Here is a 22,364-nt window from a genome sequence, read left to right as displayed (position 1 = left end):
TTTTTTATTTTTCAAATAAATTCTTAATTTGTAATTTATACTTAAATAAATTCTTAATTCAAATGGAAGGTTATTTTATGTTAAAAATTAAAAGTCAAAAGTTTATTTGAGTATAAATTAAATATTAAATATTTATTAAAATATAAATTAGAGTTAAAATATTTATTTGAATATGATAAAAATATATAGATCTATTCAAAAAATCTTTTAAGTTTAAGGACCTTTTTATTATTTGATGGATCGAATTAATTTGTTTTGAGATTGGGCCGACCATCCAAGTAAGACACAGTTTTGGGCCTTTATACAAAAATTCACTTGAGAAAATGAAGGACGGGATCGTAATTTAAAAAAAAAAACACCGGTGGATTGATAGTAATCGACCTTAGGGTTTTCACTTTTCAGTGCTATAAAACCTCTTTTGTCGCTCCTCTCTACCCTCTTCAAATTCTCGTTGCAGCTCCGTCCCCTTGTTATAAACCCTAAAAATCGTCAGGTTCTCCTTCTATTGTTAGCCCAATTATTAATAATAATTTATTTATGATTTTATTTGATTTGTTGTAGAGGATTTTGATCTTTACTAAGGGATGGATCTGGTGCAGTGCGGTGCAGGGAAAGAGAAGATGGCGACAGTTCCAGGGCAGTTGATTTGGGAGGTAGTGAAGAAGAACAATTGTTTTTTGGTAAAGCAGTTTGGAAGAGGAACTGCTAGCGTTCAGTTCAGCAAAGAGCCTAACAATCTCTACAATCTCAACTCCTACAAACACTCTGGTATTATTCTGATCCAAAGGTTTCATTTTTCTTTTTCTTTTTAGCTGATTCGACGATGTTTATTGTTAGGTTTATTGGAAACAACAATGATATTTTTTTTCTTTTGCTTTTCTTTTTTTTTTTTTAATTAAAGAGAAATTGAAATAATATTATATCCATAAGCAAATGATTTTTTTTTATATAAATGCTTGGTAGTTATTGAGGAAATGGGAAGAGCAATATTGGGTATTTGTGAATGTGTTTTAGTATCTTCTTTTTTTTGTTTTTTAAAAATTGAGTTTGGCTTCTTAGAAAAACTGAAATTTTGGATTTTACTTTAGTTGAGGAAAATTTGAGTAGTGTGAGGTGGGAAATGGTAATTGATGTGTAACTCAAACATTTGTAAAATAGTGTTCTTCTTTTTATCTTGATAATGGTTAAAAGCTGGACACATGGATTTAATGCTTGCACAAGCAATGCATGTCCTATTTGTCTAATATGTTTTATTTTATTGCTTCCCTTCCGCGGATTCTGAACCGCCAAATACATTCTTTCTGATTGACTTACTCTTTGCTGGATCTTTCTGATTTTAGGGTTGGCAAACAAGAAAACAGTCACCATTGAACGTGGGGGCAAAGACCAGTCTGTGCTGCTAGCAACAACCAAGACTAAGAAGCAGAATAAGCCTTCGAGCTTGCTTCACGAGTCTGTTATGAAGAAGGAGTTCCCCAGGATGGCCAAGGCTGTCACAAACCAGGTAAAGAGGAAACCATCTTCTGAAACGTGTCTATTTATTGTTTTACTGGGTTTGCTATTGGTAATTGTTGTGATTGTCTTGTGTTGAAGAGAAACTGTTTGTCTAAAGATTCAACCCTGAAAACCTTTTTTTTTTTTTGCTTATCTAATATTAGTCCTTAAACTAACTGGTAAAACTTGTTAGAATGTTCACTTGAATGATGATTTGTTTGTCTAAAGTTATGGTGCTTTGTTTTTTTTCTTTTTTGTACAAAGGAGGATGAAGCCTAGGGGGAATAAGGGAATGGGAATTTGCAAGTGCTGAGATTGAACCTTAGCCTTGTGGGAATCCACCTCTTAAAAGAGGTGGGTGAATCATTTGAGTTAAGATCTAGGTTCGTTCAAATTTAAATTTTCTTGAAAGTTTTATCTTGCGGTGATGAAGCAATAACATGTAAGAAGAATCTATTTGTTGGATTCTTCTATGAAATGTACTTGTTACGCTTGGCTTCTGAGCTTCCAAAACAGTGCCTCTTTAATGCTTTCGGCATAATTGTGTATATGTATGCTGAATTTAGCTTGTCATACTCTCCTGCAGTTTGTCCCCTCCTATTTTACCTTTCCTTCCCCTCTCTTCCCATTCTCCTTCCTCTTGGCAGCTATTATATTCTCAATGATGTTACCGAAAGTAGATGAACTTGCCAATTTCACACTCTATTCATGCTGTTGTTATTCATACAGATTTTCCATGATATTCTGAAATTCTGTTCATGTAGTTTTATCTTCTCTAGTCAGTCTTATAACTTACGTCTCACCATAGTGTTTGTTTTATGAAATTTTTCTAATGCTCTATGTTTAAAACATTGCAGGTGACAGACAACTACTACAGGCCAGATTTAACGAAAGCAGCTCTTGCAAGGTTGAGTGCTGTGCACAGAAGCCTGAAAGTTGCAAAGTCTGGTGTCAAGAAGAGGAACAGACAAGCATTGAAGATCCCTGGCAGGAAATGAGTTAGTTAGAAGTTGTTTTGTGCTTGATTTTCATTGTTCTGGCCGCATTTTCTTTTACTCTTTTTTAAAATTGTAGTATTTTCATTGATGGATATTGTGCTTGACATTATGTCTAGATTTTGAACGGAAGAGATCATCATGGTCCTAAATAGTTTGTTTTCCGAATTATAATATGGTAATTTTCTGAATTTTGCCCTTCAATTTCCACTTGAATTGAGAAAAGCATAGAATTTACTGTTGCATTCGGCATGAAACGTTTGTGTTGTTGAGAGTTACCGTGAAAGTTAAATGTATTGCGGCATCACTGAAACTATTTTTTCTGGTCTTTTTGCAATTGATCTAAAGTCAAAATATTCAAGACACAATAAATCATAAAGAAATTAGGATATATGAACCAAAAAGAGAAAAGAGGAAGGGGAAAAAAGCATTGACTACAATTGAGGGATGCATTGGGGTGTTTATACTATTGTTCATTATCGTCCACTTGACAAACAAGAAATCTTGTACCTCATGATCATCTAATTGGAGCTGAGCTGATTCCTTTTATGATTATCTAGAAAACTTGGTTAGGTCGCAACATCCCTTGATTAGTGGTTTATATATATATATATATATATATATATATATATATCTAATTCGAAATATAGTTTGTCATTTCTCAGAAGAAAAAGAAAGTGCAGCAACCGGCAGCTGCCTTTCCAAGCCTCTCGACCAATGTTGATAAACAATGATGGCTAATGTTCCCATCCTCTGCATATTTTAGGTGTCATTTGTTTTAGAAATGGGAGCCAAGTTTAGAGATTTTTTTGGAGTACAATTATTCATAATTTTGACCAAACTTTAATTTGTACGTATAATCTGCAAAATTTTGCCTCTGCACACGGCATTCTAACATCAAAACTTGTTCTACAACAGACTGAAAACATATATCTAAGGTTAAAGCAAAATATGCAGCTCGTATTAGCGTCTTATCCAAGGCTGGGAAAAGCATATGATTCATTTCCTGTGGTTGTCTGCCATGACTCGAAACAGATCAGCGAATCCTAGGAATGACAGTCTGTTCATAGCTTATTATTCCATGTAGTGACATCTACACTTAATTAAGATATTCGATTTTATATATATATATATATGTCCTTGATTTACGGTGTGATTATTCAAACATTTTATAGTTCACATAATTAATTATCAAACGGAAAATGGTAGATATCAATGGCAGGCATTAGCAGCGAAGCCAATTCTTGAATTTGACACATCATAAGCAACCTCAAACGTCTGCTGTTGATGATTTCCGATTATGGCTTCTTGGTTCAATTCAAAGGCCAAGCAGGCAACGCCCTCATCAACTTGTATGAGCACATTGGAAGCACCAAGAGTGAGGTCAGCTCCTCCTTGAAACATCATTTGAATCTCAGGTACCACCGAGAAACTCTTGACAGTCCCCCGGAAACAGGCATCGAATATCGAATATCCAGGGGCTTGCGCATACTTTTTGGACATGATGCTTACAAAGGCATCTCGTAAGGCAGAATACAAAGACGGAGGCAGGCGTGTGATAACAGTTCCAGAGTCTATGATGGTTGGAACTCTATATTGAGCAGCAGCCACCCTCAGTGGGATACCTGCCACAATGATGGATGTCAACCTCAGATGGTATAGATTTGGATTCTGATTAGGACCTCTGATCATGGGGGTAAACTTGTATGATGATACAGGTCGAATTCCTATTGTCAGGAAACCTCCGGTTGTAGTGTCAGTTGTTGGCAGACAGTAAGAGAAAGCATATCCATATTTGGAGGACACCAGAGCTAGCATGGAGAGTTTGCTAGGGGCTAGGCCTAATATCCCAGCTGACCTTCCGAACAAACCTTCATTGTCCTGCCCGCATCCATAGACGAAATTAGGGAAGGTCTGGGATTGTGCTAAGGTCAGTAAATCTTTGACTTAAGAAGCCGATTGAGTATGATTTATCACTATAGCTGGCCTCGTATATGCACTTGTTTGAAGCTGAACATGAAGGGTTGTTCAGAGTTGCTTCCTTAAGCGAAGAGCATTCAGGGGCGTCACACGAGAGAGATTTATATGTCTTAGATGCAGAGGGATTAAAAAGAGGGTCTGCCTGGCTGTGACAGTCTATTGCACAAGGCTCACACTGGATCCAGGAGAAGGAGCTACCTGTTCCATGAGCATGGCATAGTAATTGGCCGGAGTTCCAATGCCTATCCTAACATAGTAGTTCGCTGTGCCAATGGATAAACCTGGATTCAATGGAATACTTAAAGATTTTCCACTAAACCAATATCCTGATCTCTGAGATAAAGCAGAAGCAGTGCTACTACTGCCTGATCGGTCTATGCTTTTTGCTAATATGGAATTGAGATCCTTAACACGTTCTTCATCTCGCAAGAGGAAATCAGAGAAGGATAAGAAATTTGGGGCGAGAGAAGATTCAGGCCCTTGAACGTGATAGACCTTAAGGTGTATTCCAGACTGGTTGACTTCCAACTTGCTCCCTGCAAAAATGGGTTCATTGTTCATAAAAATGATAAGAGTACATTAAAATCTATGCATTTCTGTTTAGAATACAGAAAGAAATACATGCCTTGGAGTTCTGCCAGCAGAGGTTCCACTCCAACAGCAAGTGACAGACAGAAAACTAGTAATCAAACAAACGCCATCTCAGTTGATCTGCAGCCGATTTATATCCTTGTCCTGTCTTATCTAAAAGAAGGGGAGCTTAAACCTGAAAGGAGGACATTAATTTTCCTTTGTAAGTGTGAGTTTGTGACTGGGGCAGAGTTCCGACAGAAGAGGAATTGGATAAAGCAATTAATGCCAACTATTAACTATTTGATTGGGAGAAAAATGAATGCTGTCAAATTCCTTCGATAATAACGGGGCTTGATTGAAAAAAGTTGTCTAGCCAACTTGGTATGAAATGTTCATGAGAAATTGTTAGACTGTTTGACTAGTTCCAAGAAATAAACTTGTATAAAATTGTTATCTATTGTGAAGGAAATCCGAACTTAATTGTTTCTTGTAATCACAACTCTTTTCCTTATTTTAATTTGCCAAATCTTTTGGTTGGAAAGGGTACTTCCATCGAAGGGCCGTTCTATACCTAGATGAGCATATATCTGCATTGCTGAATGCAAAGAACACCTATGGAATTACATATAAAATGAGATTCAGAGCCCAATTATTGTACTCAATAATTGTGTTCCTTTAGCTATCATTCTCAGTAGGTCTTTTACCTATCCTGTCGAGGTCCTAACGGTTGGCCAATCAATATGGCAAAATTAAATGAAAGCAAAGCATCCCATGCAGGCAACCCTCTGAATGTTGAGAAGGTTCAAGGATTTTGGGCCATTAAAGGTCCTCTCTAACTAAAACTTTATTATGATTTGAAAATATTTTTCAGATCATAAAACTTTTTTTTTATTCAACCCAAATAAAATATATACTCCTGATAATGTACTTGGTAGTGATTATATTGTCCTGCAATGCTCAACACATGAATCTTTCATGCTATTAATTATAAATTTATCATATGCTATTAATAAATTTATTTATTAGATTTAATCCAAAATTAAAATACAATGAATGAATATAGTTATTGAAATAGTATTATTATTAATATATTCTAACGCAGGAGCACCATTGTTCAAAAGGATTGATGTGACAATTAATGTCAAAAATCTGGTAGCTGTCAACGATGCTTAGGTGGTTGGGTGTTGAGTTAGAAATGTCAAAGCTCGACATATGATAAAGGTTAGAGCCTTAGAGATTGTAATCAGTGTGAGCAATCAGAAATTTACACCTTATAAATAATAAAAGTGTTTTTATTTTTTGGCTAAATGTTATGATGATCTCAGGTTTTAATTTTATATTAAATTTTTTAGTTATGTTTTAATTTTTTATTGTAATGATTATGGAATGATTTTTCATATCTAAATATAATATTTAACAATAATTGTAAATTATATTATATTAATAATTTCATAAAAAAATTAAATAAAAATATAATTTTTATTAATTAAATAATATATCAATTTATCTAAAATCAAATTTTAAAATTTTTATTTAAGACTCGGATTAAATTAAATTAAGTTGATAACTTTTAAATATGTCTAAAATAATTTTATCGTTATGCACTGTAAATATAAATGTTCACGTTCACGTATATCTGTTTAATTTGATATCTTTATATATTGTGATGTAATATATACATTATTATTATTATAATTAAGGTCTTAAAAATTAAAAACTTTTTAATTTCTAATAATAAACACTTTCAAACCACACCAGCTCAAAAAAGTAGGACAAAAATTCCGATTAAGTATTTGACCATGCTAATAACTAGCTAGAACAACAAAGTCCCAAGGTATCTTTTTCCCCTTATTTTTAGAAAAGATTGCACCAAGATTATGAATTTTAAGCCATACTTTTAAACTCGAAATTTCGTCTCCATTCAGGATAACGCGGAAGATAATTTTGGATCCGACAGTGAATTATTCAAAGGAAAAACGCCACAATTTCAGTTTCGTATAGGCTTCCCTTAGTTTCATATTTCCAACAATTACTGCTATTATTTTGGACTAACTGCGTGTTGGATGCTAGGGTGATTGTTACGTGTACCAAATATAATAACAGCCATTTTGTCTGACTTAAGCTCTAATCTTTATCCTTTTCTTATAATTAATTAATTTTATTTAATTAAATCTTTAATTAAATAAAATTAAATGTTTGAGGGTTTAATTAGATGATAATAAATATTTGAGAGTACAGGTTTGGATAATTATTTAATTTCAATTTAAAAATTTTTTATACTTAAGCCTATATATTTTTTTATAATAATTATAAATTTTGATAAATCTAAGGCATTTCTAAATTTATTATTTTCCAAAAAATTACTACATTCATACACCATTAAAAATACAGTAAGGCCATCACCAGAAAATCTCAGTTTCTATGACTTATATCAGTAATGATTTTATAATCAATATTGTAAAAATACTTTTATATATTTATATAGCAACTCGTGCGCCAGGCTGTTAGCCCCATTATATTGAATTTGCTATCAAAGAATATTCCTCAACTTTTATAGAATTCTCGAAGCAGAAACAGCAGAGAAATTTAAGATTACGACCGTTTCTGTAAAACCAGGTACCATTTAGCATGTGTGCATATTCAAATGGGAAAATTTTTTTTCTTTTTCCTTTTGTTTTTGTTTTAAACAACCATTTAAAATCGATTTGTTGGACAATTGAATTCGTAATTATATTTATAGTAGTTGGTATTAGGTGATTAATTTTTTTGGTTTTTTGGGTTGTTATTCAGATACTTGGTGAGCAAGTATACAACCATTCCTAGTGTCCAAGAAACTTCTAATTAAACCCAATCGTGCACACTTTTAATCAAAATCCCATTTTATTAAGAGTCAGTATTTCATATTGTTAAGCTAAATTCATTCTAGATGAAGAGTTCAAATTTGAATATAAAATTATATATGATACATTTAAGATTTAATAAAAATAAAATAATATCATTTTAAGAGTTTTTATCACGTACAGATAAAATTCTCTCAAGAATCATGCATAAATTAAACTAACTCGTGACAACTTAATACGAGTATAAGTCAAGAAAAGCACTAAACATAATCTAAGTTTTGATATTATGTTAAGTATTTAATTTAAAATTAATTGATTATAAATATAAAGATTGAAATTGAATATAATATCATAAAAATTTAGATTTAACCGATATGAGATAATATCACTTTAATACGTATATTCTTCACAAAGTTATTTTTAATCTACAACCAAAATTTAATTCATGGAGGTAACAATTTAGTACATAAATTATTCAAGCAATGCTTAAGCCGAAAATTTTAAGAGTTAGAATTTCGTATATGGATTTTTTTCCACATGAAAATGCTAGAATTTTTTTAAAATTAAATTGTTTTCTACTAATTAGGATAATTTTACAGTTTCATCCATGTTAAAAGCTACACCAGATGGGATAGACCAAAGTTTTACAGGAATCTAACTGCAGAACGTTGAAAAGTCAAGTCAATGGAATTATTTTGCCGCACGTTCTGAACAACCGTGTTACTTATCAAAGTTTAATACCCCGACCATATAAATACGTTTCAGGAATGTCATTTGAGCAACCATTTCCGACATTATCTTTTGGTCCTTATAGGACATATATAACCATGTCTGTCAAGAAAACTGTTGCTCTCGACAACGGCGACGAAGCTGTTAAGAGCTACGTTACTGGTAGTAACAAAAAGCGCAGAAGCTTTAACCGATGTTTCTCCTTCATGGAGGTTTCAATGGAACCGGTGTCATCATTAAACGACCTTGATTCTAACAAGTTCAAGGCTGAGATCAAGAGATGGGCTAAGGCTGTTGTGGCATATGCTCGTCAAGTTAGTGATCGTTTTGGGAGCTCCAGGAAGAGTGATCGATATGGGAGCTCTAGAAGCTCATCTCATGCATAGCTATAACTAGTTTTGAAGGACTTGACGTTGGTGTTATTGATTGTTGTAGATTGAGATGTTGAGGGTTTTTTCCTGGTTGGAATTCATTCTATTTAAGGCTGAAAATTGTACATCTGAGTCCTGAGATGATGAGAGCTGGCTGATGACATCGAAGCAAAGATGGGAACAAATCTATTAGTGATCTAAAGTTCAACTGGGTGGGATAACTTCTAGAAAAGGTCAAAATTCAAAGGAGATGAACAGCTTCGGACATGTTTGCCTTTGTATATAGTTTTTGTTAGACAGGAATTGCTGTCTTTGACTCCTCCAAATCTGCATTCTTACGTATATTCTTTTGATTGTTAATTTTTTATTATTTTACTTGAAGCATTTTGTTTCTTTTGTTAGAATTCATTGAGAAATGATGTACCCAAAAAATAATAATACATAATGGAGATATTCAGCGAATTTCTTGCAGCGCATGGTAATGCTCATGAGAGAAACTTGAGCCAATGCTTTAATGGCACACAAGTAAAGCGTGGAAAAAGCAAGCAGGGTTCCTCATTCGCATCAAAGAGTGGGTGAGATCTTTTCTTATGGAGGTGATTAAAGTGCAATCGACACAATATCTTCCTGTTATTCGTTTGAAAGATACCTTTGGACAGATTATTTTGGGAATGATTATCCAAAAAAAAAAAAAGGTTAAAAGAAATCTGCCAAGAAAATACTTATAGATGTGAAAAGAAAAACAAAAGAACGATTTGAGATTTCTCTGTTTGCAAAATTCTTTACACCAACCACTACATAATTAAAAATAAACACAGTTGCAAACAATCCATGATAAAGTATTACTTGAATTTACAAAAAGAAAAAAAAAGGGGAAAAGAAAACCTATACATATTTGGGTGGTTTGCAAAATTTGTAACTAAGCTAGGTTTGATGATTGGTAGAACCATCAACCTGTTAATCTTGTTCACCACTTAAGGCAAATGAGTTTGAGGATACACCAGTCTGGTGGGTTTCTACATTACTCTGTTTTATTTGTTCCATCAGCTGTCTTTCTTGGAATTAATCCCCCAGACGCCCTTTCTCCCCCAGATATGCTCCTCAAAAGCTGTTTAGAGCACATGTCGTGTGCTTGTGTTGCATTCTTCATCCGATTCACTCTCACCCAAGCAGGTTCCTGTCATGAAAGAGAGGTCAATGCTTCTTTTACTCTCATACTTTTTCAAATCACTGTGTTTAGCTTTTAAAAGAATAGGTAAACAAATTAATCCGTGGTAGAGTAAGAGAAGAAACCTCAGGAACAAAGCGAGAGAACCAAAATTTAATCAACAGCAGAACATGTTCCATGACGAGAATTGCTGCAAGGCCAGGCTCTATTTTCCATTTCCCTTCCTGATCGTATAGCCATACTAAAAGTGCAGAATTGGTGCATATTGACATCAGTATTAGGAACTGAAATTCAAAGTCAACATATCAGTAAATACCATGGAATGCGTTGAAGAGTGAAAAGAATATAGGTGAACAGTCGGTGAAGATTGAGAAAACATCTTTGGAATGCCCAAAAATAGAACCAGATCTATAATCCTAGTTAAAATTTTGGATTGCATCACTTATTCTAGAAGTGTGCAGAGATAAATTTCTTAATGTTCATAGATCATATATACATATGGAAATACCATTCCTTACCCATAATTGGTATTTGCTGTAGATACAATATTCTTGCTCTTTTTTAATGAGCTAGGGTACAAAAAGAAAACAGATCACAAATTACCCACAAGTGAAGCATGCTTCCAGTGTAGTTTCTGATCAAAGTCACAATTCCCAGGCTAGGTGTCACGATCCGCGCGTTCCTACTTCTGAAAGCACGCGTCCGTGCGACACCAAGACTAATCCTAGTCAAGGTCAGCCTTCTATCGTGTCCATTTTTCCGCGGACAGACCAATTCCAGTCCTTCAAGCCGCATGCCCACGAGCCTTCCCTGGCTTTGACCCCGTAGGGTTGCTCATTCCGAACTCTATAGAGAGGAACCCAACTCTCATCACGCATCAGCCCGCAATTCTTCAAGTGGAGGGCTTAAGGACTCGAGCACGGACCCTCGAATCCCCAGAGGGGCACACAACCCTCGATTCTTAACGTAGCCCCGAGCACCCAGCTCTGCCCGCAAGGCTTGGTATCTCAAACACCGATCCTTGTATGCCCATAGGGACACACAGTCCCAGTTCTCATGATATTGTTACCTCTTAACATGGTGAGAACCCAACACCACGCCCGCTCGTATCATACGCAAGCTCCCGTATCGAGTTTACGCAAGCACCACATTTAAACTGGTCGGCAGCCAGCTCAGAGCCTCTAGGCTCATCTCATCCCACAAGACTCGGTTCTTAAGGCTTAGGCCCTTAGCATCAGTATCGGCCGCCCGCACGCATGATTGACACCCAACATCATGCTAGTCCCACAAGGGGACTTGGGTGGACTGCCCCAGCTGCAGCACACCAGCCGCCCGCACGCATAGTTGACACCAACCATCATGCTAGTCCCGCAAGGGGATTTGGGTGGGCTGCCCCAGCAGCAGCACACCTCTCCTGACTAGCCACAGGGGTCTAGCAGCATGACTGTTTGCTAGCCCGCACATCTCTTTGGCTCGATGGCATCCCTCCTACATAAACACCATTGCATGATCCTTCCGGCTCCAGGAGGGGAAACCGAGGGGCCTAACGATCTCTACCATCTAACCCCATGGTTCAACGCAAAGGCGCGATACAAGGCCCACCGGCCCCAACCGCCCCCGGGTTTACCGTGACCCGAGGAAACATCGTGCCACGCTCGTGAACCTACGATGCTCGCTCACCTAGCCACCAGCAGTGACTAGGAGTAGCTCACTTCAAACTAGCCTAGCCACCAGCAGTGACTAAGAGTAGCTCACTTCAAACTAGCCAGGTCCCCGCCTGCCCGCTAGCCAAGGGGGTGGTGGAGAGCTGACACCAGTCGTCCCCCTATAAAGAGCGTTAGAGATTTTCTCAATCTGCTACCAGTGACCGTAAGAATGTCTGAAATGGGGACACTTTTCTGCCCAGCCATCTCAGGGCCTTTCTCCAGCTAACTCAGGGCCCCGTAACCTTCCTCTTGGTCACCATTGCTCCTTGATTCTGCTCGTTGCTCCACCAACCCACTCGAAGGTGCCCGCACATGGCTTAGACCGATAGCACCTGACAGGCTAGCTGGTCCCAGGGCACCGACGTACTGCCTTATACTTACCTGCATATCTCGGGGTTTAGGACATGGACCGTCCACACACAATGTCCCCAACCTATTCCCATGCTCGGAACGCCCGCACACTGCTTCCACAGATGGCACCCGCCAGGCTACTTGGCTTGAGGGTGTCCGACCACTGTCCCGAACTTCCCCGCGTATCTTGCGGCCCAGGGCTCCCATTGCCCCCACAACATGTTAGCATCATGTTCCAAAGCTCCGAATGCACGCCCCCATTCCTTAGAACTGCTTTCCCGCCAGCTCAGTCTCGACCGCTGCTTGATTCAGGGTCAGTCATGGCAGGACCAAGGCCTGACCATGACACTCTCCCTCACTTACTATGTCGATGCCCTCATCGACGCCAAGACCACACCCATCTATCTTGTTGCACACAGCTGACACTTACTCATATGTCTCTCACTTGTGCCCTCAAGGATTGGGTCGAGGTCCCGTCACATGAGGCACCGCCCACAGTACTCGTCCATTGTTGATGTAGATTGATCCCATTGCTGCTCAGCTTTGTTGCAGCTCGAACCGCCTAACCTATCTTGGTTGTAATCATATGGGCCATACCATGGCTTCATCCCTCGGTCATTATCAGGTTGCGACCTCGAGGTGCCCTCATTGATCAATGACCCTCAGTAGAATGAATGACCACCCGCTCTGCCACTCACTTGGTGCGTCCCACCGGACGTGACCCCTCACACCAACTGCAAGCTTGCAGCATCAACCCACTGATGCGCCCCTCTGGACATGATGCTTAGGTCAACCGCACTCATACAGCACCCCACATGATAGACCCTAACATAGTGGCATTCAAGCACTTTGGTCATCTCCCAACTTGGGTCCTCTCGGCCCCTCCAAGGTCACCTCTCTAGGTGTGGCCCTCAGACCAACCGCCCCCAAGACGGCACCTTAAAACGCACTAACTCGGTCTTTGCTCCTAGCTCGAACACTAAGCTCCATCACTCAAGCTCCTTTGTCTTGGCTCAGTCTCACGGGGAATTGACAGGTCTCCCCCACTTTTACTCGAAACTCGGCACAGCATTATGCGCAATCATGTCTTCTCCATGGATCTACTCCTTGTCTGCCTTGACTCTAGCATAGCTCCTATGATATCTCAAAATCCGCACATACTCGAAGATCCATTGATCCGACAAAACGCCTAGTCCACTGATTTGCTCAGCTCGGGGATTCACCCGCTCAATCCTCAAGGTCCACTGGCCTACACGTCTGAGGCCTTGTCAACTGGCCATTTCCTTTTGCTGGTTTCACCAGATTACACCCTGTTGTGGCCCACTGACCACCACAGCTCATGTGAAGCCTTTCTTATCGGCCAACACAGACTCGGTTCACCGATTCACACACTCTCGTGATCCTCTGACCACGAGAATTCCTGGTCCACTGACCAATGCAGCTCATGGTCCACTGACCATCTCGCTTGTGGCTTTGCTCTCTAGCCACTCCATACTCTTCTGTGTAATAGCTTCATGCTTGGACCCGAATACTTCGGCTTGCACCCCCGCTGGGGCACCTGCACCATGCAGCAAGTGCACACATTAGTGATTAATTTTGAAACTTGATACCTCCTGCCCCTCAGGACAAGATTCACTTGGCCCACATGGCCTTACGCAACACCATTTCATGGTGTAAGCCCCTTTTCGCAACGTGGTCTCACTACGGTTCCTTCCCACCGTGAAGGCATCACATGCCCCAACATATGCCAACACCTTTTTGTAGGTGAGGCTAGACTCCGGTGCCTTTTTGCTTGGCATCCAAGAGCCTACTCGAAGGCCTTTTTACATAGGCCCAATATTTCCCGCAGCACGCATCGTTGGCTCTTTTTTGAGCCCCTATCAGCACATAACCCACATTTGCATCTCATAGCTCCATTTGAGCTTAGCACCACCTCGATTTCGCATCGCTAGACCCACACATGGGGTCATGTAACTCTCGCCACTGAGCCAACCTAGTCTCTGATACCAAAATGTCACAATCCGCGCGTTCCTACTTCTAAAACCACGCGTCTGTGCGGCACTAAGACTAATCCTAGTCAAGGTCAGCCTTCTATCATGTCCATTTTTCCGCGGACAGACCAATTCCGGTCCTTCAAGCCGCATGCCCACGAGCCTTCCCTGGCTTTGACCCCATAAGATCGCTCATTTCGAACTCTATAGAGAGGAACCCAACTCTCATCACGCATCAGCCCGCAATTCTTCAAGTGGAGGGCTTAGGGACTTGAGCACGGACCCTCGAATCCCCAGAGGGGCACACAACCCTCGATTCTTAACGTAACCCCGAGCACCCAGCTCTGTCCGCAAGGCTTGGTATCTCGAGCACAATCCTTGTATGCACGTAGGGACACACAGTCCCGATTCTCATGATATTATTACCTTTTAACATGGTGAGAACCCAACACCACGCCCGCTCGTATCGTACGCAAGCTGCCGTATCGAGTTTACGCAAGCACCACATTTAAGCTGGTCGGCAGCCAGCTCGGAGCCTCTAGGCTCATCTCGTCCCACGGGAATCGGTTCTTAGGGCTTAGGCCCTTAGCATCAATATCGGCCGCCCGCACGCATGATTGACACCCAACATCATGCTAGTCCCGCAAGGGGACTTGGGTGGACTGCCGCAGCTGCAGCACACCAGCCGCCCACACGCATAGTTGACACCAACCATCATGCTAGTCCCGCAAGGGGACTTGGGTGGGCTGCCTCAGCAGCAGCACACCTCTCCTGACTAGCCACAGGGGTCTAGCAGCATGCCTGTCTGCTAGCCCGCACATCCCTTTGGCTCGATGGCATCCCTCCTACATAAACACCATTGCATGATCCTTCCGGCTCTAGGAGGGGAAACCGAGGGGCCTAACGACCTCTACCATCTAACCCCATGGTTCAACGCAAAGGCGCGATACGAGGCCCGCCGGCCCCAACCGCCCCCGGGTTTACCGTGACCCGAGGAAACATCGTGCCACGCTCGTGACCCTACGATGCCCGCTCACCTAGCCACCAGCAGTGACTAGGAGTAGCTTACTTCAGACTAGCCAGGCCCCCGCCTGCCCGCTAGCCAAGGGGGTGGTGGAGAGCTGACACCAGTCGTCCCCCTATAAAGAGCGTTAGAGATTTTCCCAATCTGCTACCAGTGACCGTAAGAATGTTTGAAATGGGGACACTTTTCTGCCCAGCCATCTCAGGGCCTTTCTCCAGCTAACTCAGGGCCCCGTAACCTTCCTCTTGGTCACCATTGCTCCTTGATTCTGCTCGTTGCTCCACCAACCCACTCGAAGGTGCCCGCACATGGCTTAGACCGACAGCACCTGACTGGCTAGCTGGTCCCAGGGCACCGGCGTACTACCTTATACTTACCTGCATATCTCGGGGTTTAAGACATGGACCGTCCACACACAATGTCCCCAACCTATTCCCATGCTCGGAACGCCCGCACACTGCTTCCACAAATGGCACCCGCCAGGCTACTTGGCTTGAGGGTGTTCGACCATTGTCCCGAACTTCCCCGCGTATCTTGCGGCCCAGGGCTCCCATTGCCCCCACAACATGTTAGCATCATGTTCCAAAGCTCCGAATGCACGCCCCCATTCCTTAGAACCGCTTTCCCGCCAGCTCGGTCTCGACCGCTGCTCGGTTCAGGGTCAGTCATGGCAGGACCAAGGCCTGACCATGACACTAGGACTGCTATGCTCTGTATCTACTTAAGTATTCAGGATATGATAAAAGATGCAGAAAGCAGCCACTTAGTAACAGAAAAATTTTAACTGGACCACCCAATTATGAAAGTCTGGGCTCCAGAACTATTCCCCTGCTTTGACTTGGCTACAAACAGGAATTACTAAATGCTCAAGTAAGGCTCACTAAAATCAGTTTGAAAGCAAGTAGAATTAAAGCAAAGTGGTTCTCTTAGTCAAGACATTTGTTTTTTGTGATGGCAAACATCGGATTGACACCATACATTTTTATCGTAAAAATACCTGAAAAATGTTTAGCCAAGCTCCAATTGTAGCAGCAGCCCGTGGAACGGGTCTTTTCAACATGGCAAGCAGCTTCAGTGCATCTGTTTTAATTTCTGCAATGTTGTTCTATGCATCAAACTATCAAGTTTAGTTTACATTATTAAAACTGAAATCAACATCAAATCATAACTGCAAAGTGAAAGCACCATTTAAAGCATTATGTACCAAGGCAGAGAAGGTAAATGCAAGGGGAAACGCACAGGCAAACATCATGATCATTCCAAACTGCAGTGCCAACTCCAGAAAATCTGCAAATGGTTTCAAATTTCATCAAGCAGAAGGAAAAACTATTTTTGTAAGTTTGAGGTAGTGTTTTATAATCAAAGTAAAACAGAATGTCTTTATACATCTAACAGCAAATCAGTACTAAAGTTCATTGAAATTTATGATTATCATTAAATCTTTTCCCAGGCCAAATATATCTAAGCACAAACACACACTTATATGTTATTCTAGGCAGGAAATAGAGCTAAATAAAGTAAAGTAATTTAAAGGAAAATAACGGAATAGTTTATCTTAACAACTTTCTGACAGACCAATTAGTTTACTCCATATTGGGCACATTACCATCAAACAGCCCATCTTCCAGTTCCTCACAAATGCTTGCAGAATATTTGGGTTTCAGGTACTCTTTCTCCACCCTGGAAGTGAATTGGATCTTCCCAGTTGAACCTTTCTCACGATTTTTCTTGTTTCTTGACAAAAGAGATGCATTAGAATGAAATGTAAACTTAAGCTGTACCGTATGCTAAGTAGATCAAAAACACAGAATTTGGAAATCTTACCTAACAGCTCTATATTTCTTATAGCTGTACTTCAGATATGGCAAAGAATTTTCCAACAGATTTTCCAACACCTAAATAGCATTTTACAGTTCAAAAGCATGAGTACAAGAAGTAGTAAGGTATTAGCACAAAGTAATGAAACTTAATTATCTTTACCTCAGAAAGTATCAGACGCTGGATCAACACTTGGCGAAGGGTCATAAAGTTGCGATGTAAAAGGGCATGATAGAAAACCCCGATATATGATTGCATAAAATAAAGACCAAACACCTGAAATATAAATTGAATCCTTCAAATAAAATCTTAACAAGAGAAAGGAAAACTGAATGACAAACCACTTTCTAATAATACTTTGTAGACCAAGCTGTCAGCCCGATATTCAGTATTGTCATTGTTTTCATACTTAATAAGCCTGATTGATATCTTCCCCCCAATCTTTGTGAAGTACTGAATTACAAGAAGATAAACTGCAGTTAACCCGAACCTGAAACCAAAAGCATGACACACATAAAGTAAAACACTTTGCAATTTAAATAGGATAAAAACAAAAGAACTTTCATAACATGGATTGTAGTAGCCGCCAAGGAAAATAAATTAACATAAGTTACTAATCAGGCATAATCATATTTAATTCAAGGTAAAAAAAAAAAAAAAGAGAGATGCAGGATCTTACTTCACAATATCAGACTTGATGACCTCATAGAGATGAGCATAAGCCAACTCAAATGGCAATTGAAGGCAGATGATACTCAAAATGACAAAAGCATCGTTTCTGAATCGCTTGAGATAACCAAACCATTCATATCTTTGAAATGCTTCTTTCTCTTTCGTTTTATCAATTTCCAAATTTTTTATAAGTTCCATGGGAGACTGTATGGAGCTCCACTCCCTCCCCAATGATTTGTATCCTTGGCTTGTGCTGACAGAAAAATTAAGATGCCACCTACACCACCCACAAAGAGAGAGAGAGAAAGAAACTAAATCAGAAAAGCTAAGGAAACAAGCCTCATATTCGGAAAGATGGCCTTCTAGTTATATGAAATCAATTTACCTGGCTGAAAGTGCAGAGTTTTTACGTTTCCAGAACTGGAAAAACAACACAGCCCACAATACTATGCTTATGAAGAATGCAGGAAGCACTAGTAATTGTAACGATCTGGATAAATCATTAAGCCCAGGCAATCAAATTAAATGAAGGATAAAGCAATTCAACAACTGAGAAGGCAAAAATATCTTCCAAGAAGAAAGAAACGGTGAGGTTTACCCAAAATCAATCAACTGCAAGATAAGCCCAAATGCAGCTGGAAATAGCATCCAACGTGTATACATTCCAAGGAAAGCAAAATAAACCGCAATCTAACATTCACAAATTCCTTGATTAAGCAATTGACTAAGCACTGCAATTGTGATCTGCAAAATTTTGATAGCTATGAAGTTATAATCACCTTTGTCCCAAAATACGCATAAATCTCATCAAGTGGTTGACTTGTGAAGTCCCAACAATTCAATGCCCAACTCCTCAGTAGCTTCTTCCTCTTTGTTTCATCTATAGACAGCATTTATCTTACTTCAGGGCTTCAAGAACATGAGAACTGCTGGTAATTAGCTAATAAATGTAACTAAGCATACCATGTAAAGGGAAAACTTGTTTAACAATTCCTTCCAATTCCAACCTCAGCAGTAATGATTCCCCAGCTTCCCATTGGATCTCTTTGCCATCAAATTTTAAAGTTACGTCTGAATTATTCTTATTAACCTGTAAAATTTCTATATGATTACTGGTCTTCTGAAGCATGAAATTCAAAATCTTTAAGTGGACGCAGCATACATACACACTACAGATCCAAAGATTTGTTTACATACACAACAGGGCAATACTTCCTTGTATATGTGAACATTTTTAACTATATAGAGAACGTCAAAACAGGAGAAATCCTAATTGATCAGATCAAATATACCAACCATTGAAAACAACTAATATATGGAAAAATGGCCAACCAGTGCTCGTTTTTTACTATATAGAGAACAAACATGAGCTGATAGTTGAGTAAAACACCATAAAATTCAATAGATATTACATCTCATTCAGGAAATATGCATTTGAATTTTAATTTGACTCCATAAAATTAACTACTGATATCAACCACTTGAGTTAAACATAAAAAGAGCTGCCAAAAGATAAAGAAGCCAATTTATTTTTACAGCCTCATGCAAGACCTCTAAATTTAGGCTTGATGTCTCATAAAGAAGTAATGTTAAATTAGAAAGAGAGAATAAGTAAGATGGAGTACATTAAGAACTCACAGTTTCATATATCAAGTGACGGTAGCACTGGAAACGCTCACACCAACTAAACAATGAGCCATCAGCCTGCCGCACAAAGGCTTCAACCTCTTCCCACTCAAATTGTAAATCAATTCCTAAAGTGAAGTGCTTTATTAGCAATTTTCATCAAAGCAAGTAGATACTAAAATGATGGTAAGTAAAAGAAACGAGACAACCATCAATATCAAAGCGAAATATTTACTACCAATATGAGTGGGCTTCTTCATCTGCAGCTTGGCTGCAGCCTTTCCCAAAGTCTCTAACGGTGCTGCCAGCTGAAAGAAGGATAGTTACTGAGCAACTTAACTCAAGATTAACTTTACATCCAAACCACTCAAAAGAAAGGAAACTACAAAAACAGACTCAAGCATGACTTCAGGAAAACAACATAAATTGAGCAATAAAGCAGAATAGGCAATGAATTCAAATTTCCAATTAACATTCTATATTGTAAATAACACGTTTAATTCAGCTCTAGAGGCAAATTTGCTAATAAAATTCTTTTATGTCTTAGGAAGAAAAATAGGAGGGCTGGAGAGAAGTCATCAAACAAATGCCTTCACATTTTCTAACAAGGAACACTCAAGTAATTAAGACTAGAAATTGCCTTTCCCTGAAGGAACCCATTGCCATTAACTAGTATGCAACAGAATATCATAAAAAAAACAACCACAATTGCACCATATAAATTTGTTAATAAGCATGTAAATTACCATATTTGCATATTCAACACAGACACAAAATCTCTAAGGAGGAGCCAAAAGGGAAAAGAGTACATCTTTAACTAATATTGTTATTGCAGATTTACTGTAACAACCAGCATATGGCAAAACAAACAATTAATTAATATACTGAAAGAAAAATACTATAAGAAAAGGGACAAAAAACGATCTCTCAGAACAATGCGGAGAATGTTCAAATTTGAAGGAAAAAAAGAAAAATCAAACCTTGATAAACTCATCTGAAAGGCCATGAACTCTCTCAACAAGCAAACCCACATCCATTAACTCATTTACAAGAACCTCAACACAATCATAACCCTTATTTTCTTCCTTCAGGTTCCTTTTTGGAACCACCACAGCAATCTCGTAAACAATTTGGTCTTCTCCAACCCCATTCATTTTCCAGAGCCCAAATTGACCCAAAAAACGCACCAAGGAAAGAGAAGAAGCACCTGAATCTAGTACCCTGTAGCTTAAAAGAACCAATGTCGTGGAGCAGTGGCTTCTTTCAAATCAGTTAGTAATAAAAACTTGTTTGACATCCATTTTTGCCATCAAAATGAATTTGAAAATAACTCTGCACTAATGACAAAAATAGGTAATTTTCAGTGTCAGCTTCGGTTTCTAAATCTTTTGGAGAGAAAAAGGTGTTTACTTTTTAAGCCAACAGCTTAATGGGTTTTCTGTGTTTGGGATCAAACAAAGATTAATGCACATTCAAAGGACATAAATTTCCATCAAAATGGGACATGGGCCTCAATAGGTCCCTGTTTCACTGTTTAGCCTAATAAATATAGCCAGCTGGGGTGTGGGGGAGGCTCTCCTCTCAACTCTCCTAGGCTAAATAAAGCAAGGAGCTTCTATAAAAATGCCAAAGGACTACAATTAGAAGTACATAGAAGAAAACTACATGCGTAAAATCTATAAACGAATCTATGCACAAGTGTCTGAAAAGTCGGGTATCGGGGGAGAGGTTAAGGTGAAAGAGAAACACACAGGACGGTTAATACGAGAGTGAAACGTCCATATGTGACTTGGCACTTTTGATTTTTTTTTTTTTGTTGCCACCCCATGCCGTTTTGGTGAGGCCGGTCTGATGTGTGTAATCCTGTAAAGGCAATGAGTAATGATCATGCCACCATGGGGGCACGATCCTCTTTGCATTTTTCAGTTCTTGGTTTTTGTAAACAGAAAATACTTACATCACAAAGCCGATTTTCCAATCCATTTTCAGGTGGTGAATAGTTGTGGAATATGTGGAGTTATGAGGATGAAAGTCGTATGCTAAAATTTATTTATTATTATCATTCTCCTGGCAGCATAGTTTTTGGAATAACAGGCATTAATAGCAGCACTTCAGCAGTAATGCGTGTTGGATTATACATATTCCCTCATTCATTGATATAGTTTCACACAGCATTTATTAGAATACCTAATAAATATATACTGTTGCATTTAAAAGTTTAGATTAGAAGAGAGTTGGGAAATCTTCTATATGTACAGGATGAGTTTCTTGTTCCGTGTTCTGTCATTTTGAACATACAAGCCAATTAAGGAGGTTTTGCATATTCCAAGTGATAGGAAATAGACCTTAGGAAAAAGCCTGTTTGTTGCAGCAGCTTGTGGCGTTTGGATTATGGAAGTTTCCAGGAAGCAGGGTTTGCTTCATTTGACAATAATATTAGCTAAAATGATAGTAGCATATCTTATCTATATATGAACAACAAGTTTTATGAGAAAAGACAACCTTAAAAAACTCGTCTCAAACTATTTGACCTCATTATCAACTCCACCCATGCATGCAAATTACTTACGCATTTTGCATCTACTTATCACACCTTGATCAAACTGATAAAGTACCATAAACACATGCAAACTACTAATGAGAGTACTCAAAGATTTGAATAAGTCAAAATTTTTAAAATTTGAAATATTTTAATAATTGAATAAAATTATTCAATAAATAATTAAAAATTAAAATTATTTTACGTGTCATGAAAATAACTTATTCACATAAATGTACAGTAAACATATTGGTAATTTTGTAACTTGTAATATAATATACCTATATATAATTATGGCAATAATTTAAAATTTAAAACCTATATTCTTTATAAAATAAAATAAAATAAGAGCTAGGAGAGAAAATGTAGTTCTTCAAGATAAAACGAAAACATGAAGAGCAGCAACCCATTTTTGGCATTAATCAGCCTATTGTAGCATCCATTTTTTTTAAAAAATGAAAATAAAACAATTATGAAAAATATATAA

The 22,364-nt window shown here is 38.7% G+C and overlaps 3 protein-coding genes, 1 non-coding gene and 1 pseudogene across 5 annotated transcripts; 3 read left to right on the top strand and 2 right to left on the bottom strand.

Annotated features, from left to right (window-relative positions):
* Positions 1–337: 337 nt before the first annotated feature.
* On the top strand, positions 338–2,693 carry LOC111274601 (large ribosomal subunit protein eL28z-like). The gene is made up of 4 exons (XM_022859356.2): positions 338–493; positions 600–768; positions 1,341–1,504; positions 2,352–2,693. The coding sequence occupies exons 2-4, from the start codon at positions 621–623 to the stop codon at positions 2,490–2,492; spliced, it is 453 nt and encodes a 150-aa protein (XP_022715091.2). The 5' UTR covers positions 338–493; positions 600–620; the 3' UTR covers positions 2,493–2,693.
* Positions 1,913–2,002, top strand: LOC149511258 (small nucleolar RNA R24). Its single transcript, XR_016334446.1, has one exon. It is a non-coding gene; the product is annotated as a small nucleolar RNA R24 (small nucleolar RNA).
* An 895-nt stretch (positions 2,694–3,588) lies between the features above and the next one.
* On the bottom strand, positions 3,589–6,338 carry LOC111274600 (aspartyl protease family protein At5g10770 pseudogene; annotated as a pseudogene).
* A 2,296-nt stretch (positions 6,339–8,634) lies between these two features.
* LOC111274599 (uncharacterized) lies at positions 8,635–9,444 on the top strand. The gene has a single exon (XM_022859354.2). It carries the CDS (start codon positions 8,650–8,652, stop codon positions 8,995–8,997), a length of 348 nt encoding a protein of 115 aa, XP_022715089.1. The 5' UTR covers positions 8,635–8,649; the 3' UTR covers positions 8,998–9,444.
* Positions 9,445–9,704: 260 nt separating this feature from the next.
* Positions 9,705–21,619, bottom strand: LOC111274597 (anoctamin-like protein At1g73020). Of its 2 annotated transcripts, none has more exons than XR_016334222.1 (16): positions 20,319–21,619; positions 19,577–19,646; positions 19,351–19,466; positions 18,676–18,802; positions 18,492–18,592; positions 18,311–18,402; positions 18,098–18,202; positions 17,720–17,989; positions 17,398–17,530; positions 17,203–17,316; positions 17,047–17,117; positions 16,829–16,956; positions 16,427–16,509; positions 16,220–16,327; positions 10,276–10,391; positions 9,705–10,159 (listed from the first exon to the last, which is right to left on the bottom strand). XR_016334222.1 is itself a non-coding variant. In XM_022859353.2 (16 exons), the coding sequence occupies exons 1-16, from the start codon at positions 20,490–20,492 to the stop codon at positions 10,004–10,006; spliced, it is 2,007 nt and encodes a 668-aa protein (XP_022715088.1). In that variant the 5' UTR covers positions 20,493–21,597; the 3' UTR covers positions 9,705–10,003. The 2 variants fall into 2 exon arrangements, 1 of the variants encoding a protein (XP_022715088.1); XM_022859353.2 differs by having other exon boundaries at positions 10,276–10,434; positions 20,319–21,597.
* Positions 21,620–22,364: the final 745 nt, after the last annotated feature.

The sequence above is a fragment of the Durio zibethinus genome, chromosome 26 (assembly GCF_047325235.1).
Source record: "Durio zibethinus cultivar Kanyao isolate XHJ-2024 chromosome 26, ASM4732523v1, whole genome shotgun sequence".
In the NCBI taxonomy this organism is placed as follows: domain Eukaryota; kingdom Viridiplantae; phylum Streptophyta; class Magnoliopsida; order Malvales; family Malvaceae; genus Durio; species Durio zibethinus.
This window is presented reverse-complemented; position numbering and strand designations above follow the sequence as displayed.